At 36.8% G+C, this 17165-nt stretch overlaps 1 protein-coding gene across 7 annotated transcripts in view; it reads right to left on the bottom strand.

Annotated features, from left to right (window-relative positions):
- The window catches only part of PDE10A (phosphodiesterase 10A), a 332447-nt gene that overhangs the window by 6468 nt on the left and 308814 nt on the right, over positions 1–17165 (bottom strand). For 3 of the 7 annotated variants that reach the window (XM_078383193.1, XM_020808648.3, XM_072994362.2), the window contains 7 exons: positions 14652–14747; positions 11469–11619; positions 10751–10906; positions 8617–8789; positions 6590–6701; positions 2718–2798; positions 1036–1124 (listed from right to left, as the gene is read on the bottom strand). In XM_078383193.1, coding sequence (XP_078239319.1) covers positions 1036–1124; positions 2718–2798; positions 6590–6701; positions 8617–8789; positions 10751–10906; positions 11469–11619; positions 14652–14747 — 858 coding nt within the window. Of the gene's footprint in view, positions 1–1035; positions 1125–2717; positions 2799–6589; positions 6702–8616; positions 8790–10750; positions 10907–11468; positions 11620–13480; positions 13838–14651; positions 14748–17165 lie in introns of those variants that run through there. The other 4 variants (XM_078383194.1, XM_072994365.2, XM_020808688.3 and 1 more) reach the window with 2 other exon arrangements.

The following is a 17165-nucleotide window of genomic DNA, read 5'->3' as shown; positions in this document are numbered from 1 at the left end:
AGTTTTTCAATATCAGCTTGTTTTCGATATCATCATTATTTCATGAAAAGTCACAGTACTAATTTTACATGCACTCAAGTTGTAATTGTTAGACAGGACTTTCTGCACTGTGTTTTTAACAGCTTATAGCCCCCATCTCCTCTGCAACAAAGTGTATATACACATGCCAGCTTAGGAGAATATTGTATGAATGCAGTGAAAGACATTCCACTGTATGATAACATTATCCTAGCTCTGCCACACTAACTCTATGCTCTAAAGTTTTGCTATATTCCATCATGTGGTCTTGTCATCTTTGTGTTCCTTTTAAGCAGAAGGATCTTTGCTGAAATGTTTACAACTAGTGTGCAGGCTTTAAAAGCCGCACAGAGTGGTAGAATATACCAGATGGGCGGGATATAAATTGAATAAATAAATAAATATGAATAAGAACAGAATTAGACAAAGAAAAGAGTATAAGATATGTCCAGATCTGAACACATTTTGCAACAGGGATTTTTCCTAAATCTCTTGTATCAATTTTAGTGAAATACCCCTTTGTTAAGCAGTTCAAATTAATTAATGCTAAGAATTTTGGGTCCCATTAAGAAATTGAAATTTTCCTGCCAGTGCAAGAATGTATTTTTGCCGAAGGAGGTGACTATACCATCATTAGTGCTAAAAAAAAGCCTCCTTTCTCTTCCTGTATGTAAACAGTATGGGATAAATTTGAGGCTTTTTATTACTTACTGGGTTTTGATTTATTGCATATGTCTAGAGAAGTATTTGTTAAAGGAAATCTGCTATTTGTAGATTCTTGTACAAAAGAAAGCTCCTTCATTTGCAATTAAGGTTACATGGAACTAAAAGTGAGGTGATGACTGTAATTAGTATTAGAACAGAGTTTATCCTCCAATCTTAAAAAAAAGTGCATGCTTATAATGTCTTTTCTCTGTCACCCAGCTTTTACAAAGAGTTTTCTAAATAGGAAGTTTCCTGAGAAGTAGACAAGATACTAAATGTCAAAGGCATACTGCGAAAGGTCTTAGAACTCACCTGCATGCTCGAAGTAGTGGTGTTGTAGGAGGCAGGATCTGTGTGAGTGTAGTGTAGCATGGCAAAGCTACAGCACTGTAGAATCCAATCTAGGAGAGAAAAACAGTGTGACATGAAAATCTGCAAAAAAGTAATTAAATAAACCAGAAATGCACAAAAATAAATGTACTTGGCAGGGATATACTGTAGCTGATATCACGAAATGCTTTCTAAATATTTGTTACTATTAATACCATTCATATGGGTAAAAAGAAACATAAACAATTCATGGACATCATAACAAATTTGCTGTTAAAATGAGAAAAGTCATAGAGTAGAAGTCAAACTTTGCAATTTTGCCACTGCTGAATCCTGAACTGAAAATTCTGCTAGCCATTCAAAATTTGTCAAATTAGCCTGAAAACTAACAATACATTTGCATACATTTTTATTTGAATAGGAATATTTAAATTTCCTTATATCAAGGGTCAAACTAGATTATATATGTAGCTCATATTTAGAAGTGGTGCTTCCTTTAGGGGCAAAAGCTGTCTAGGTATCCTAACAGGAGTGTTTCTCATCCCTTTATCTTACAAATTAGTTTGCTTTGGTTTATGATTGGCCATTGGGAGAGAAAGACAGATTTAATTAAAACCATCCTTACTTCTAAAGTGAAACAAACTTTTAAGTAAACTAACAATTGTCTTCCTTTTTTGGTGTCAATTTTTTCTGAATCACCCAGCGTTGTGTGTTCATTTTTATTAGGTCAGAATTCCTACCATGAGCAAATTCTCAACTTAAAAATATGTAAGCACAGCCGTTTCTTCTTGTAGTCCTCTTAACTTAGGATTAATCACCATTATATAGCTCAGGGGTTCCCAGGTTTTCTAACTTGCAGTTCTCTTGATTGGTGGCAGCGACAGTAGAGCAGGAGGAACAATGCGGGATTTGCAAGAAGCAAAGATGCACAAAGGAGCTGGAACTGAAGCTGGAAGAGCAGCAGCAGCAGTGCCAGCTTAGTGAAGAAACAGAGAGAAAACTCCACCACACTGCTAGCTGAGTTTGGTGGCACCCAGCTGCACCGTGGAGCATCTCAGAAGCCACAGTGCACTACGGTGCAAACTTTGGGAACTTTTGATATAGCTGCTTGGTATCTATTCACAGTATCTAACCTATAACCAAAAAGTGATTCGCTTCCCTTTGAGATCAATGAAGTGGCATATATACATTACTACAATTAACTTTGGTCATGATTCCATGCCATTTTTACTTGATTTTTTTACTTTAGAGCCTGGTGGTGCAGTGGTTAAACTGCTGTACTGCAGACAAAACTGTGTTCGTGACCTGGGGTTCAATCCCAAGTAGCCAGCTCAAGGTTGACTCAGCCTTCTATCCTTCCAAGGTTGTTAAATGAGTACCCAGCTTGCGGGGGGGGGGGGGAGCAATGTGTAGCATGCATAATTAACTTGTAAACCATCCAGAGAGTGCTTGAAGCACTATGGGCTGGTATACAAGCAGCACACTTTTGCTTTTTAATTTCTTCAATGGCATTGTAATTCAAGAGCTTTTATTTTTAAAAGATAAATTAAATTAAGAACAGGCCAGCTGAGAGAAACAAGAAAGTCAGCAATAATTAAAGGTATGAACAACTACCTTCTATTTATATTATACCTGTTCAAAATTTGAATAATTTTTAGGCTTACCTGACCCTGAGGAACTTCATCTTTCTTGTCTCTGTCCATCATAGGAATAGGCTGAATACCCAATTTCTTCATTTCATCACCCTGCAAAAAACAATTTAATTAATTAATCAGTTGTTAAGTCTTGATAAGTGATCCACAAAAATGTTTCTCATTTATATGGAAATATGTATTTAGAATTAAATATATTAAGGATTAAAACTGTGTAGGGGTTGAATTTAGAAAAGTACTGAAAAGAATGATTTGACAATAGGAAAGAAGAGCCTTGGTTGATTACAACTAAGGTCCACGTAGTCTAGAGCCCTGCATTCTATAAGGACCACTCAGATGTCTCTGGGAAGCCCTCAAACAAAGAGCAGAAGCAATGACCCTCTCTATCACTTAGAACAGTGGTTCTTAACCTTTGTTACTCGGATGCTTTTGAACTGCAACTCCCAGAAACCCCAGTCAGGACAACTGGTGGTGAAGGCTTCTAGGAGTTGCAGTCCAAAACTCCTGAGTAACCCAAGGTTAAGAACCAGTGACTTAGAACAGTGGTTCCTGAAAGTGGGTAACCCAGGTGTTCTTGGACAGCAGTTCACAGAAGTCTTCACCACCAGCTGTGCTGGCCAGGGTTTCTGGGAGTTGTAGTCCAAAAACACCTGGATTACTCAAGGTTGGGAATCACTGCCTTAGAAGGACATGTTGCTTACTTGTAACTGAAGTTAATTAAGTGGTCATCTGTAAATTCACACATATGCATATCTTTGGCACCTATACAGACAAGTCTGAAACGTTTTAGAGCCTAAGGAAAGTGTTAAAACAGCTCTACACCAGTGGTTCTTAACCTTTGTTACTCGGATGTTTTTGAACTGCAACTCCCAGAAACCCCAGCCAGCACAGTTGGTGGTGAAGGCTTCTGGGAGTTGCAGTGCAAAACTCCTGAGTAACCCAAGGTTAAGAACCAGTGCTCTACACCATACATACTCGCCAACCTGCAGCTAACCTCCAGTTCCCTCAGTCCTCCACTAATAAAGAAAAACAGGAGATGTGTGGCAGACTGAAAGAAGGATGGCTGGGTTGTATGAATTCACAGAAGGCCACTGGAAGAGCTACAATTACAGGTAAGCAATCCTTCCTTCTTTGTGGTCTTCTGTGACACATATGGGTGACTGACAAACTCACTAAACAGTGGGTGGGATGTCGTGCCAAGACCAAAGAGATCACTGCTGTGCAGAATGCAATGTCAAGCTTCAATCTATAATTTTTAATGAACACTGAAGGCTGTGACCAAGTGGCTGCTTTATAAATGTCTGTCAGTTGAAAACGTTTCTGAAGAGCTGTGGATGCAGCAACTGCTCTAGTGGAATGCCCTTTTAAAGAACTGGGCACAGGCTTCTTTGTTAGCTGGTAACATAAGGTGATAATACTGACTATCCATTTAGATGCATCTCTTTCAGCCTTCTCCAGACCTTGGGAACTCACAAAAATGTGGCAGACTTTTGGAACTGATGGGATCTGGACATATAAGAAGGCAGAACTTTAAGCAGGGTTGATGGATTTTGATCATTATTTTTGTAACCTTCTAACACAACAGGTAAGTCTGTGTTTGGTGTCCCTCAAGTAGACATTATGGTTGGTCCAGGAAGCACACTTAAAAGGGCCTGTTGGGGTCATAAAAGGCAGGAAGGCCTCAATGAAGAAACAATGAATGGGGAAAGAATGAAGGTATATTTTTGGGTGAAGTATTACAGGGAAAGAAAGGGATGAATGGAGAATGTAAATGGAAAGGATTAACTATATACAAACTTTACATGAGCAGAAAAGGTTCTAGATAAGCTCACAAGCTGTTACCTGAGCAATGGTAAAAAGGGAAGTGAGGTGGGGAACATTTGTACTGTAAATAGTGTATCTTAAAGCTTTCCTTAAGCTCTAGAAGGTTCTGAAGTTGTCCGTGCATGCGTGAAAGGAATCTACATGTGTTGGTTCACAAAGACCATGAAGAGCTTAACCATGCAAAAACTTTCTTCTTCTGAACTTGAAGGTTCCATTTAGCAATCATGGCTACTACATATTGATACGGACCTAACCTCCATGAATGTGTTCAACCTCTCTATAAACCAAACTAGCCAACAGCCACCATTATATCTGGTGATGGTGGATTTTCTGTTACCTCCCCATCTGTTGCCAATCCAAACCTCATTTGTTTTACTAGGTAATTCTATTTCTGCAAGACACTTTTATTTAACAACTCCAGTACCATGCATATTTGCATATATATCTACTGGTTTCTGTTTATCTGCATTTTTCTGAAGTAATAAGCCTCCAATGCAGAGCCCTTAAAGGTTTTTGTCTGATGCATATTCTAATTTAAATTGCTAAAGTACAGATACTAATGGGATATTTAAACAAAAAAGAGGAAAGTTTGAAACTCAACAAAACTTGGATTCCAGCTCTGAAAAATACAGCGTGCAAAAGGTCTACAATCTCTACCCAGCTGCAAGGCCCGGGGATCACTACACACAAAAGACCAGCTAATGACACCCATCAATCCTAGTGACAGATAATCTCTCCTCCTTATCACAACAATACACTCACAACAAGACACACTAATCACCCATCTCCTGAATAGGAGAAAAGCCCATCTCACAGCCATAAATACTCCATTCCCAAGCAAACTACACCAGAGTACAGAGTGCTGTCCTCTGAAGATGCCGGCCACAGAGACTGGCGAAACATTAGGAAGAACAACCTTCAGAACACGTCCAAAGAGCCCGAAAAACCCACAACAACCATTAGATCCCCGCCGTGAAAGCCTTCGCAAATACATTAAAGTATAGCCGTTAGCACTTAGTCTTTAAGATGCCACAATGTTTTTGTCTTCTTTTTTTATTTTTATTTTGTTTCTCCCTGATATCTTTCCCTCTATTGCTTTCTTTATTTTTTCCATGAACCTCACACATAGATACTTCTGATTCAAATGGAGTCCTGCTTTTGTTGCTGATCACCTAATTCTGATTCATGTTTTTTTCTTGTAATTTTCTGAAAACCACAGAGATATTTTATTGCTTTTTTAAAAGGAAGAAATGTTTCATCCAGATTAGCAATGAATGAAATAGCACTTTCTACAAGTAAATTTGAATGAAAACAAGCAGGATGAGTTCAAAGCTGGCATAATTTATTTATTTATTTATTTATTTATTTATTTATTTATTTATTTATTTATTTATTTATTTATTTATTTATTTATTTATTTATTTATTTATTTATTTATTTATTTATTTATTTATTTATTTGATTTTTACCCCGCCCCTCTAGACCATGTCTACTCGGGGCGGCTTACAAAATAAAACAAAACAGTATAAAAATATATAAAATCATAAAATTACAAATTTCAATTTAACACCGAATACTTCAGTTTCAGGACACAAAATAAAATAGAAACAAATTCCAATTATACTCCAGTATTAAACTTCAGTATCAAAAACTGGAAATGAGGAAGCATTTTTGATTTGCGAGCAGGATTTCAGGTATATGAATTCTGTCTTCAAGAAACTCCTTCCACTTCCAAAAAGTCTAAATGTCAGGGAGAAAGTTATTAGTTTTTCATTCACGAGACAACTGTATCTGAACGTGCAGGGACATTTTCTACAGAGGCAAGCACTCCTTCATGTGAGTCACCATCTTTAATCAGAAACATCAAAGGTTCACATTTTGTGAGAACTAGTAATATAATAGCTGTGTACATGGAAATCTATTGTTTAATATTTTCAAACTGAATAGATGAGCTCAGTTTAAAATTTTATATGCAAATGAAAAGTAAGTAACTATTTCCCCAAGCTATCCATATTAGTCTGTTATTAAACATAAATAAATGAATAATATAATTTACATACCTCAGCCCAAAACTCTGCATATATATCACTGGCTGTCAGTCTGGTAACATGCCACAATTTTGTCACAGAACACAAGTCACAAGCTGTCATCATCAACCCAATCACCCGATCCCTAGAATATAACAACTCAAAATGTATCATGCTGTTTAAACATGTTTGTTATTTGATTATCAGAAGCATTAACAGAGCTGGCATCAGTTATCACAGCAATGATATTTTCCAATAATAATATTCAAGATATATAAAAATACAGTGGTGCCTCGCAGGACAAAAAACTCGCAAGACAAATGGATTTGGCAATGAGGTTGATGACTCGCAAGACAAATGTTCCTATGGCTGTGCTTCGCAAGAAGAATGTTTTCTGTTTTTTGTTTCTGCCTCATGTTTGCTGATTTTTAAAATGTTTTTCTATGATGTTTAAAAAGTTAAAGTTTTTTGACTGAAATTTTTTAAATCATCTGCACAATATGTATGGCTTTAAAGAGCACTTAATAAACCCTTTGTAAACCAAATTTGACTGTTCTGACTCCCCCCCATAGGAACGCATTAATTAGATTTCAATGCATTCATATGGGAAAATGCATTTCACAAGACAGTTTTTTCGCAAGACAACATTAGCCGCGGAATGAATTCAATTCATCTTGCGAGGCACCACTGTAGTCCTATTTATTTATTTATTTATTTCTGATATTTTATTTGTGTATATCTCATTTTATTGCAAGGAATCAAGCAGGTGACAACCACTACCACAGACATATCTCCATGAAGCATAAATGCTAAAACAACTAAAAACAGATTAACAAACAAAAAAAGCAGCCTTTATTAAGGTCAATACTTAGAAGCCAATATTGTAAATACCATTAAATGCATGTAAGAAACAAGCACGTAAAAGACAGTTAGGACTTAGAATGACATTCCACAGAGTGACAGTTTTCAACCGTAGTCTCCTACTTTTGTAGAAAGCAAGAGCTGGACTGACTAACATATGTTTGCACAAGTGGATACAGGTACCAACCTATGTGTTTCAGGTCTGCTTAGATGTTCTGCAGAAGAAAACACACCCTGACTGGCTTTACTAAGAAGCACAACTATTTTCCTTTGACAGTTTTGTTAAAACTCACTGGGGCCATAATGATCTGAACAGTCTTTCTGTTGCGTGCTTCCATTCTTGCTTCCGATCCTTTTTCGAACACCCAGACAAGAGCCCTGAAGATCTTATTACATGTGGGTTTCATGTGGAAGAAGGCAGAATTTAAATCCTGTCTTCCTGTCTGCCACTTAAAGTTCTATAGTACCACGATACATTTAAATGAAGTGGATCTACTTAAGTCAAAATCACCAGGGGGGGGGGGACAAAGAAAATAAAAAGAAAACACCCCTACAGATGCCACCATATTCCTTTACTTGGTACTTCAAAGCATCACTGCTTAAAATGAACTGAAGGTGTGTAGGAAAAAATCTATCATTTGCTTTAGTAAATTTATTTAACATCAAACATATATTCTGAAATGGAAAAAAAAATTAGCTTGGAGAGGGAGCAAGCTGACATCTTCCCAAATAACTCCATAAATTGGAAAGAAGATGCTGGTTTTATGATTTACTGTTCTAACTTATAATTAGGAAATGACTTTACCACAACATTTCTTTACTTTTAGACACAGTAGTAATGAAAGGTCACAGAAAGATCATATTGTAAATGATTTTCAGTGATTTCTATGCTACTCTAGTCATCTAACAATATAACCACCTGAACCTTAAGGTCTGTTGCAGAAGGTTTTTTCTCTGCTCCAACATGCAAGCTGAAGTTACTGTGTAACAAACAAGTGACTTTTCTGCCACTCTGAAGAACCTCTTTATTTTTGAAGATTTACATGCGCATGATGTAACATAACATAATGTAACATAACGTAACAGAAATTAATTCAAAGAAAGCTACTTTTTAAAAAGAACAAATAAAAACCTTTCATGTCGGCAAAGCAAAACACTGATATTTCCAGCAGAATTAGAAATATGAATCTACTTTTTACCTATGTGCTTGGTTTTTAAGATTTAGTGATCTTGTTTGATATAGCTCTTCCAAGTGTTTCCGGTTTCCAAAATACAGAGCAAGGTCTGTAGCAATGATGGCTTTGCGGATGATTTCCAGTACTTGCTCATACTCATTTGAGTTCAAATTAGAAAAAATATTATGGCCTTCCAGCTATTAAAAAAAAACACAACCGTAATTTTAAAGACAAACAATATATCTTATTTCGAACTACTTAAGATCTTCCAAAACTGTCATTTTAACTTGGGGAGGACACAATTCATCCCATTTCTGCCCCTTTGCCTCTTTTGTGGTAGGTATTTGGCATAATCTGGCAGCATGGTGACAATGGCAGCCAATCCCCTCTCCCTTTTTTAGCCCTCAAACAAAGCACACAAGGAGCACTGCCCTTCTGTTCCCTCTATATCTTGTTTTGAACAAGAAGTGTTTTCAGGTGCCACCAAACCATAAATAAAGTCTTGGTGGTCTGCTGCAGTGAAAGATTGTTCTGTGGCAGGCTGTAATAAGTCTAAATTCCACATCAGTTCCAGCAAGGCTGCCCAAGTCTGTTTTAACTCATAATCAAATATAACACAGCGTTGTGCATATTTTGTAACAAAATATTTTGACAATGTTTGCAAAGACACTGAAATTTAGTTTGGATTCAATTGAAATTTCTTTACGATGTTTTGGGATTCAAGGGCCACTACATATTGGCTGAAATCTTGTTCTTCTGTGTCGTCAAGTAGCACTAGAGTCAGCCCACTGTGGGGATTTGATGAGTCAACTTCTCCATATGTTTTGTTGCCTCAGATGGGCCTACTTAGTTGTGTGACATTATGTTAAAGTAACTTGCAACTAGAGTAGGCCCATTTGAATCAATGGAACTCACAGCAGAGTTGACTCACCAAATCTCCACGGATACAATGGACCCACTGTAGTTTGGCTTACTATGCTAAATAACAAGATTTCAGCTCATATGGAGCAGTGACAAGAATGCTCACTTTGGCAACATCTTTGAAGTATTTACAATATGCCATTCTATCTAAAATTTGGCCTGAGGGGAAGTATGAATATACGGACATCATTTTCAAAAATGATTTTGGGGGTTAATTTATTTTACCTTGGCTGTATCTCACTAGGCTACTGCTGAAAAGAAAGACCCACAAGTGTAGTCATATGGGATTGTGCAACACTTGCGCAAGCATTTTGCAAACAGTGATTTCAATGAAGAAAGCACACCCTCTCTTGCACAAATGGTGCAAACCTGTGTTACTATACCACTTCCAGACACACTGATGGAAAAAAATATGGCTTCTAAAGGCATCCTTCGTGTTACAGTGCAAATTTCAGTGAATTAGAGAACAGCCCTATGGATCCTTTAAGGGTGTCCAAGAGCTCAAAAAATAATGTCAATCTCTCCCTCTCAGGCCTGCATGTGTAGTGGGAAGTCTGCTATTGAGCTTCCATTTGCAGGCAGAAGTTCTTCCTCTCTAGTTGCCCTCCAATGGGATGTAAGTTTGGACAGTTTGGCATGGATCATTCATGGGAGCTGTTGGATCTACTTCATCCAAAGCTCCCTCACTTTTTGCATACCTCTAGAAATGGGAAGAGGGAGGGATATGCCAGTGTGCACATTATCCCCACCCAAATCAATGAGAAGGAATAAAAAGAAAGGGAAAAAATGGTAATGGGAAAAATGTTTTAAAACTGCCCCTGCACCTTCTGTCTTGGTCAGCATCAGTCCAGGATTGCTTGTGAAGCTGCAATTTGCCTGCCATCAACCTGCAGAAGGCCTCTTTGTGTGTTTTGGAAGAGGCAAATAGACAGTATGATATCAGATCTTAAAGGATATTGCAATATTGTATTAAAATGTCTTAAGTTATATTGATTATAATTTAGTTTTTGGTTTGAAATGTGAAAGCTTCAAAATATATGAAATAAAGGGCAATATATAATGATTTGTTGTACTAAGATGCAATAATTCTGTTTCACAGAATTACAATTTAAAACAATTCTTTCAAAAGCAAAAGAAGAAAAGGCATACTGTAGAGAAGTATGGAGCTTTTATGTAACCCTACCATCTGTAGCTTGTCAATACTAAACTGTTTTTGAGTCAGAATGCAATTAGTTACCTGCAATATAGATACTGTCTGTGAAAAGTGGTGCTGTTCCATTGTTGAGGTGGAATAAAGAGCTGCCAATGGATGGTCAAACTTCTGAAGATAGCTGTTGCTGTAACCTCTGTGATCCAAGTCATGACATAGACAGGCAACCAGAAGACCTTTCCTCTAGATAAGGAAACAGGCTGGTAAATATTTTAGTGTTTAGTTTAATTTTGTACCACTAGATGCCACTCTACTCCTTCAGAAAAATTCACTGATAGATAAAATATACTATACAAGTCTCAAATTATTAGGATCAAAAACTATAGTACACTAAATAGCAGCCTGCAACTGAAAAAAAAGCAGCTCCATTGCATAGGAGAGAGTCTTAGATTCAGTTAGATAACTGGTCTATCCTGCTGATTTTCAGAACTAGCTCTATGGAATGCCAAGGACTAACCCTTGCCCCTAACATTCAAAGTAAGATCTACCTGGCTGAGACATTCAAAACTGAAATTTTGCTTGGGTTAACAGGAGCCTTATAACTACAAGTGCCTTTTTAAGATACTTTAATCTTCAGAAAAGTCAAGTGGGGCTCAAATTCTGGTCTAAAGCAAAGCAGGTCTTAGCCAAAGCAGACTGAAGTGAAGCAGTGCTCCATTTAAAGTGGGCTGCAAAGCAAATTCTTTTATAGCACGCATCCATCCATAATGATTGTACATGCTGAGAAAAAAAAATCTATACTTACTTCTAAGTCTGTGAAAACTCTGCGGTTATTCTGAAGAATGGCATACATGCAGTGTGCAACTGTAATTGCATGCTTCCAGTTGTGATAGGGCACACGGCGATAATTCTTTTTTACAGACATTGTGAAACGACATAGTTTTTCCAGGTCAAAACTTGAAAGAAAACAAGTAATGAGACAAAGAATGTGAAAAAATAAAATAAGAATGTTTTAAATCAAAAAGAATAAAATACCATTTTAAATATATTTAATCCTTCATTGGTAATCTCTGAAAAAAATGCTTAATTTTAATTCATCATAAAATCATTGCTGGGCTCTTTAGCTTACTTAACTTGTAAGGTAAGTGCACGCTAAGTTATATTGATAAAAGTGTTGCGATTTTGATATGAAAATATATTAAATATTAAATATTAATGTTGTGTAGTTAAATGTAAAATGGCTGATTTTACCCGAGTCACTGTACTGATTGTGTTCAGGTGTGGGCATCAAAGATTAAGACTTAATGTTGTACAGCTGTGTACATGGTGAAACTTTGTGTAACAGAAAATGAAGTAATGTATTTTTTGATTGGTCACAGAACTGTACATAAGTCATGTGTAAAATGAATTTATCTGCTATAAGTCAGCTCAATTTTTCCTATGCTGTGTGTTGCTTCATGTCATGTTATGCTGCCAGAGGAATGGCTATTTTCTATGTATATATGTAAATAGACGAAGTTGTTGGTTTTACTCTCTCAGTGTCATAGTGTCATAAGTATCTCTGCTAACCAATATTTCCTTACTCTGCTGATGTTATGAGAATACACGTCATAATCAAAATTCTCAACAAAAAGTAGAATTACTTTCAGTATGCAAGTATATTTTACTAATCAAACCTGCAAATTCTTGTCTTTCCTTTCTGCCCCAGCCATTACAGTAATATCTTTTTCCTATATTACAGTCAATTAACTGAATGCTACTTTATGTTTTTCAGATAATAATAATAATAATAATAATAATAATAATAATAATAATAATAATAATAATAATAATAATAATAATAATAATAATAATAATAATAATAATAATAATAATAAACAAAAAACAAAAAACAAGAATGAGACATTAGAAACTGGAGGAGGGCATATGTCTTTGTCCAACCCACAGTTAAAAAAGTGTGTCATTGACTAAATGACAAGCTAAAATTTAGCAGAGTCCTGCCTCTCTTCTTACAGATAAAAGCTAGGCTATCTTCAGTAACTGAGAAGGGATACACCACAGAATAAATGGCTGCAATTATACTACAGCTTCTAGTACCTACTTCCAGTGACATTGTTCCTTCTCCAATATGTTACAGAACAATCACCAGACAGTAGCTGTGTCTCAGCACCACATTCCCCAAATCTTGTTGCATCTCAAAGACTAACATGTTTTATTTGGCATAATCTGACAGTCCTTCTCCCTCTCCTCACTAGACCAAATGTCTGTTAAAGCCCTTTGATTCGGAAAAGCTCTCTACATATAGAAAGCAGGAACCTAACCCCACACCCTCCTCCTCATTTTACTTTTATGAATGACAATGAGCCTGAAGAGGGAGAACTCTGACACTGAGGGAAATTCATCATATGAGTCAGGATTAGAGACGGGCCTGAATTAAAATATAAATCACCAAATTTGTTCAAAAAAACCACTAATTCATCAATTTGTATTTGTATAAATCAGTGCCCTCGATAATACAAATCAACACATTTTAAGTGATTTTTTTATTCATCATTTTGTTTGGCTTTAAAACTGCCCCCCAGGCACCTAGAGACACCAAAATCACAAAGAAGCTTCCCATGACTGTCCTCTACAATCCCTTGAAGTTTGGTGAAGATTGGTTTTCCTCAAGCCAGCTGCTAAAGGGCACTCTCCTGGGGGGGCTTACTTTGTGGATGTATAACTTGGATGTATGAAACACAATCCTAACCAAACTTGGAAGGACTCTAGAGGAAAGTCAGTAGAAGCCACTCCATGATTTTGGTGTCTCTAAGTGCCTGGGATGAATTTTCGGGGGGGGGGGGCTCCTTCTGGAAGTATAATCCAGATGTCCAAAACCCAACTTCACCAAACCTGCAAAACTTGTAAAGGAAAGTCAGAGGGAACTTCTCTGTGAATTTGGGGGGGGGCATTTTATAGGGTTTTAAAGTAAAAACAAATTGATTAATTGATTTGTCATATGAAAAATATTGTTAATTTGTAACTCATCTGCCTTGATGAATCATGGAACAAAACAAATCACAATTTTTCTGATTCATGCCCATCTCTAGTAAGGATCCTGATTTTCCAAGGTCCTCATTCAGGTGGACTACTACTCCCTCTTCACACTCACCATCCTCCACATGTATGTGGGTACTAGAAAGGAAAATAAAGAAGGGATAGGGTTAGAGCACTTCCCCTATACACACTGAGTTTACTCACATTATAATGCCTGAATATTCAAACTATTATGCGCCTAAGCATCATTATGGAAGCAGCTGCTGCAATGCAGAAAGGTTCAGTCACATATCCAAGTCATGCCAGTAGGCATACAACTGGGCATAAGATCAAAACTCTCTACATCATAGCAACTGCTTCCATGATTACTTTTATGAATGTGGTAATTAAAAGGGAATAGTGTCTATGATCTGAGGGGCTAAAGGTTCTGCACACCCAAAATGTAACTGTTAGAGATTTCAACAGATGCTTGGTACTGTGGTAGTGAAACAATAGGCACTTTTGTTTTTGTTCTGCTTTCCTAATTAACTAGACATTTACCTTTACATGCTGGTTAAAGTTTTCCCCAAGATGCAAAATAGTCAAACAATGCGCATATCTGAACTGCAAAACAGCTCCAGTACATGTGTGGAAACTAACACAGACATGGAGGTCACTGTTCTCCTCTTTGGCTGCATATGTCACACATTCAATCAAGATTTTTTGAAGAGAAGGATTCTCTAACTCAGAGAGAATGGGACAACAGATCTGCATGTCCACATCAGAGTCCCACAGAGCTTTGTCACTGTAACCCTCACATCTTGTCAACCTATGACTGATATAACCCAAGCTCTATATGCAAGCTATGATTACAAGAGCTTAGTTCCCAAAGCAAAGTACATATCTGTATTGCCCACACATATAAACATTCCATTTATTCAAAAGGGGTGTCAAAGCTATAAGCTCTAATTACCCTTCCTCCAAAATATCAGATTCCACATAAAGGCTCAATGCTGACAGCATAGCACTGCAATCGTCACTTTCCTTAGGTTCTTGAGATCTGTTCCTCCTGCATATGCAAAATGGGGCAGATTTACACGGCAGGAAAGACAACTACCTTGCCTCTTATAATTACAATTCAAGCCAAGATTTACCTAACACATTTTAAAAAATAAAAATGTATCTGGATTTATCTATAAATTCTATAAACTGATACAAGAGCTTAAAAAATTGCTTCTGTCTAGAACTAACACCTCCATTGCACACGTTTATTCAGAAGAGTAGAACTTGTTTCCAAGGAGGTATACAGTACTTGTGATCCCAGATTTTAACTTTGATTTTAACTTTCAAAGCTTACACAAAGTCATACTAAATCATATTTTTACAATTCTTACAACTCTTCAACTAACATTTACGGAATTCTCTAACTTACATTAGTATTCATGAAAAATATACTTTTGAGCAAATACATAGAAAGTTAATTAACTGAGGAACAGACACTAAATATTTGTCTTTGAAAAACCTTTGAAAAATCCAAACTTGTAACAGTAACTTGTAACTTCTAGTATGGTTTTATAAATTATGAATTGTAGCCAGTGGTAACTTCCTCTCAGGTAAGTTAAGACACCTAATTCTGACTCCTGCTTGCCATCACAGGCACCTGTTTCTTCCTAAATCCTGCTTGTAAGATTTCAGGTGCATTTTGAAAAATAATGTTCTGTGGTGAGGAGGGCTGTGGTAAGGCTTACTGGAAAATCAGGATACCCCAACTTACCCATTTGGAATGGTTTTCTCCCATATCAGGCCACTATTGCCTATTACAGCCTTTTTAATATAAAAAGTCTATGTTTATGTGATTTATTTATTAATTTTAGTAGAAAGCATTCTAATGCTATGATTTTAAGAGATGAGGTTCAGAGGTGCAGTTATCCGGGTTTTCAAATATATTAATTTTTTAAAAATCCTAAAGCTGCATAACAGTCTTCAATTTAGCATCAGTGATAATGCAAACCTATTACTTTTGCCTAAAGCCCTCGCCAGTCTGTGAGAATTTTTGACATTTTCCCAGAATATATGTCAATACAGAACTCTACTCAGATTATCAGTACTGCAAAATTATAAAAGAATATAATATGTTATGAAATATAAAAAAAGTAAAGCTCTAAGTATTTTTTATAAAAGATAAACATTTAAAGAAGAAATATCTCTCCCAATCAAAAGCTCTACAGGACTCTGAAGCACACATGGAGATCTGCATAAACTCGAACCATTCCATTTACTTCAATATTCCTAATCTGGAAAAGATGGAACAGTTCTTGCTCATCACAGAGATATGAAGGCCTGGGGGAAAAACGGAAAACAGTGGGGGTTTCTCCTGATGCCACTTCTAAAATATTTTCCAATGGAAAAACTAGAAATTTTGGGGAAAAGTGGCAAGGGGAGGAATCATATATATTTTTCTTTCCCAGATATGATTTGCAAACAAATGCCTTTTCAAGCATCAATTTAAACGACTGTTTTAGCTGAAATTTATATTTCTAAAATGCCTTTCTAGAATAACTGTTCAGGAATCTATTGTATTGGACCCTTACAGTTACTGTACATTACAAAACTGTGTAAGTCTCAGTCCTCTCACCTATTTAGATCCACTCCATCCTCTGCAATATGTGAAAGAAAAAAACAGGTTGCTCACCTGTTAACTGTGAAGCTTTTGAGTAGTCATCTGTGAACTCACACAAGTGGGCCTTATGTCTAAGCACAGCTACCTCTGTCATCTTCTACTGCTGAGTATCTTTTTGGCAGGAACTGTCTGACCCGATCCACCCCATCCCCACTGCACATGCCTTGTTGTACCCCAGTGCCTTCCAACGGAGTTTCATACTCACCACATGTTAAAATTGTAGTAAACAGTTTGACAGACTGTGGGGGAGAAGAGTGGGTTATGTGAGTTCACAGATGATTGCTCAAAGAATCAGTTGCAGATAAGCAATCTGATTTTCTTCTTTATGGTGTCTACAGTTCACAAAAGCAGTGACCAGCATACTCACTTACCAAGAGAGGGGACATCATGCCAAGATACAAGCATAGCCAAGTGCTGCATCTGCTCTAGTCCACACATCAAGTCTATAATGACTGACAAATGTGAACAGATGAGACCAGACTGGTGCCTTGTAGGTATCTTGTAAAGGGACTCCTGGTAGGAAAGCTGTAGACGACGCTCTAGGTAGGGTGGAATGACTACAAATATGCATTGGGATTGGTGAAACAGGTACTTGATAAAATAGAAAGCTGAAAACACAACCCGTTTGGCAAAACTTTGTGTATAGACTAGGTTGCCAATTTTAGGCCCAAAGTAGCAAATGAAAAGCTTTGCTGACTTTTGAAAGGGTACAATTCTATTAATATAGAATTATGAGAGCTCACTGAACATCCAAAGAATGCAAGGAAGGCCTTCAATAGTGTAGAAAAGTTTGTAAAGAAAGCAGAA

This window comes from Pogona vitticeps, chromosome 1 (genome assembly GCF_051106095.1).
Source record: "Pogona vitticeps strain Pit_001003342236 chromosome 1, PviZW2.1, whole genome shotgun sequence".
NCBI classification, from domain to species: Eukaryota; Metazoa; Chordata; class Lepidosauria; order Squamata; family Agamidae; genus Pogona; species Pogona vitticeps.
Note: the sequence above shows the minus strand (reverse complement) of the source record. Positions and strands in the feature narration are given on the sequence as shown.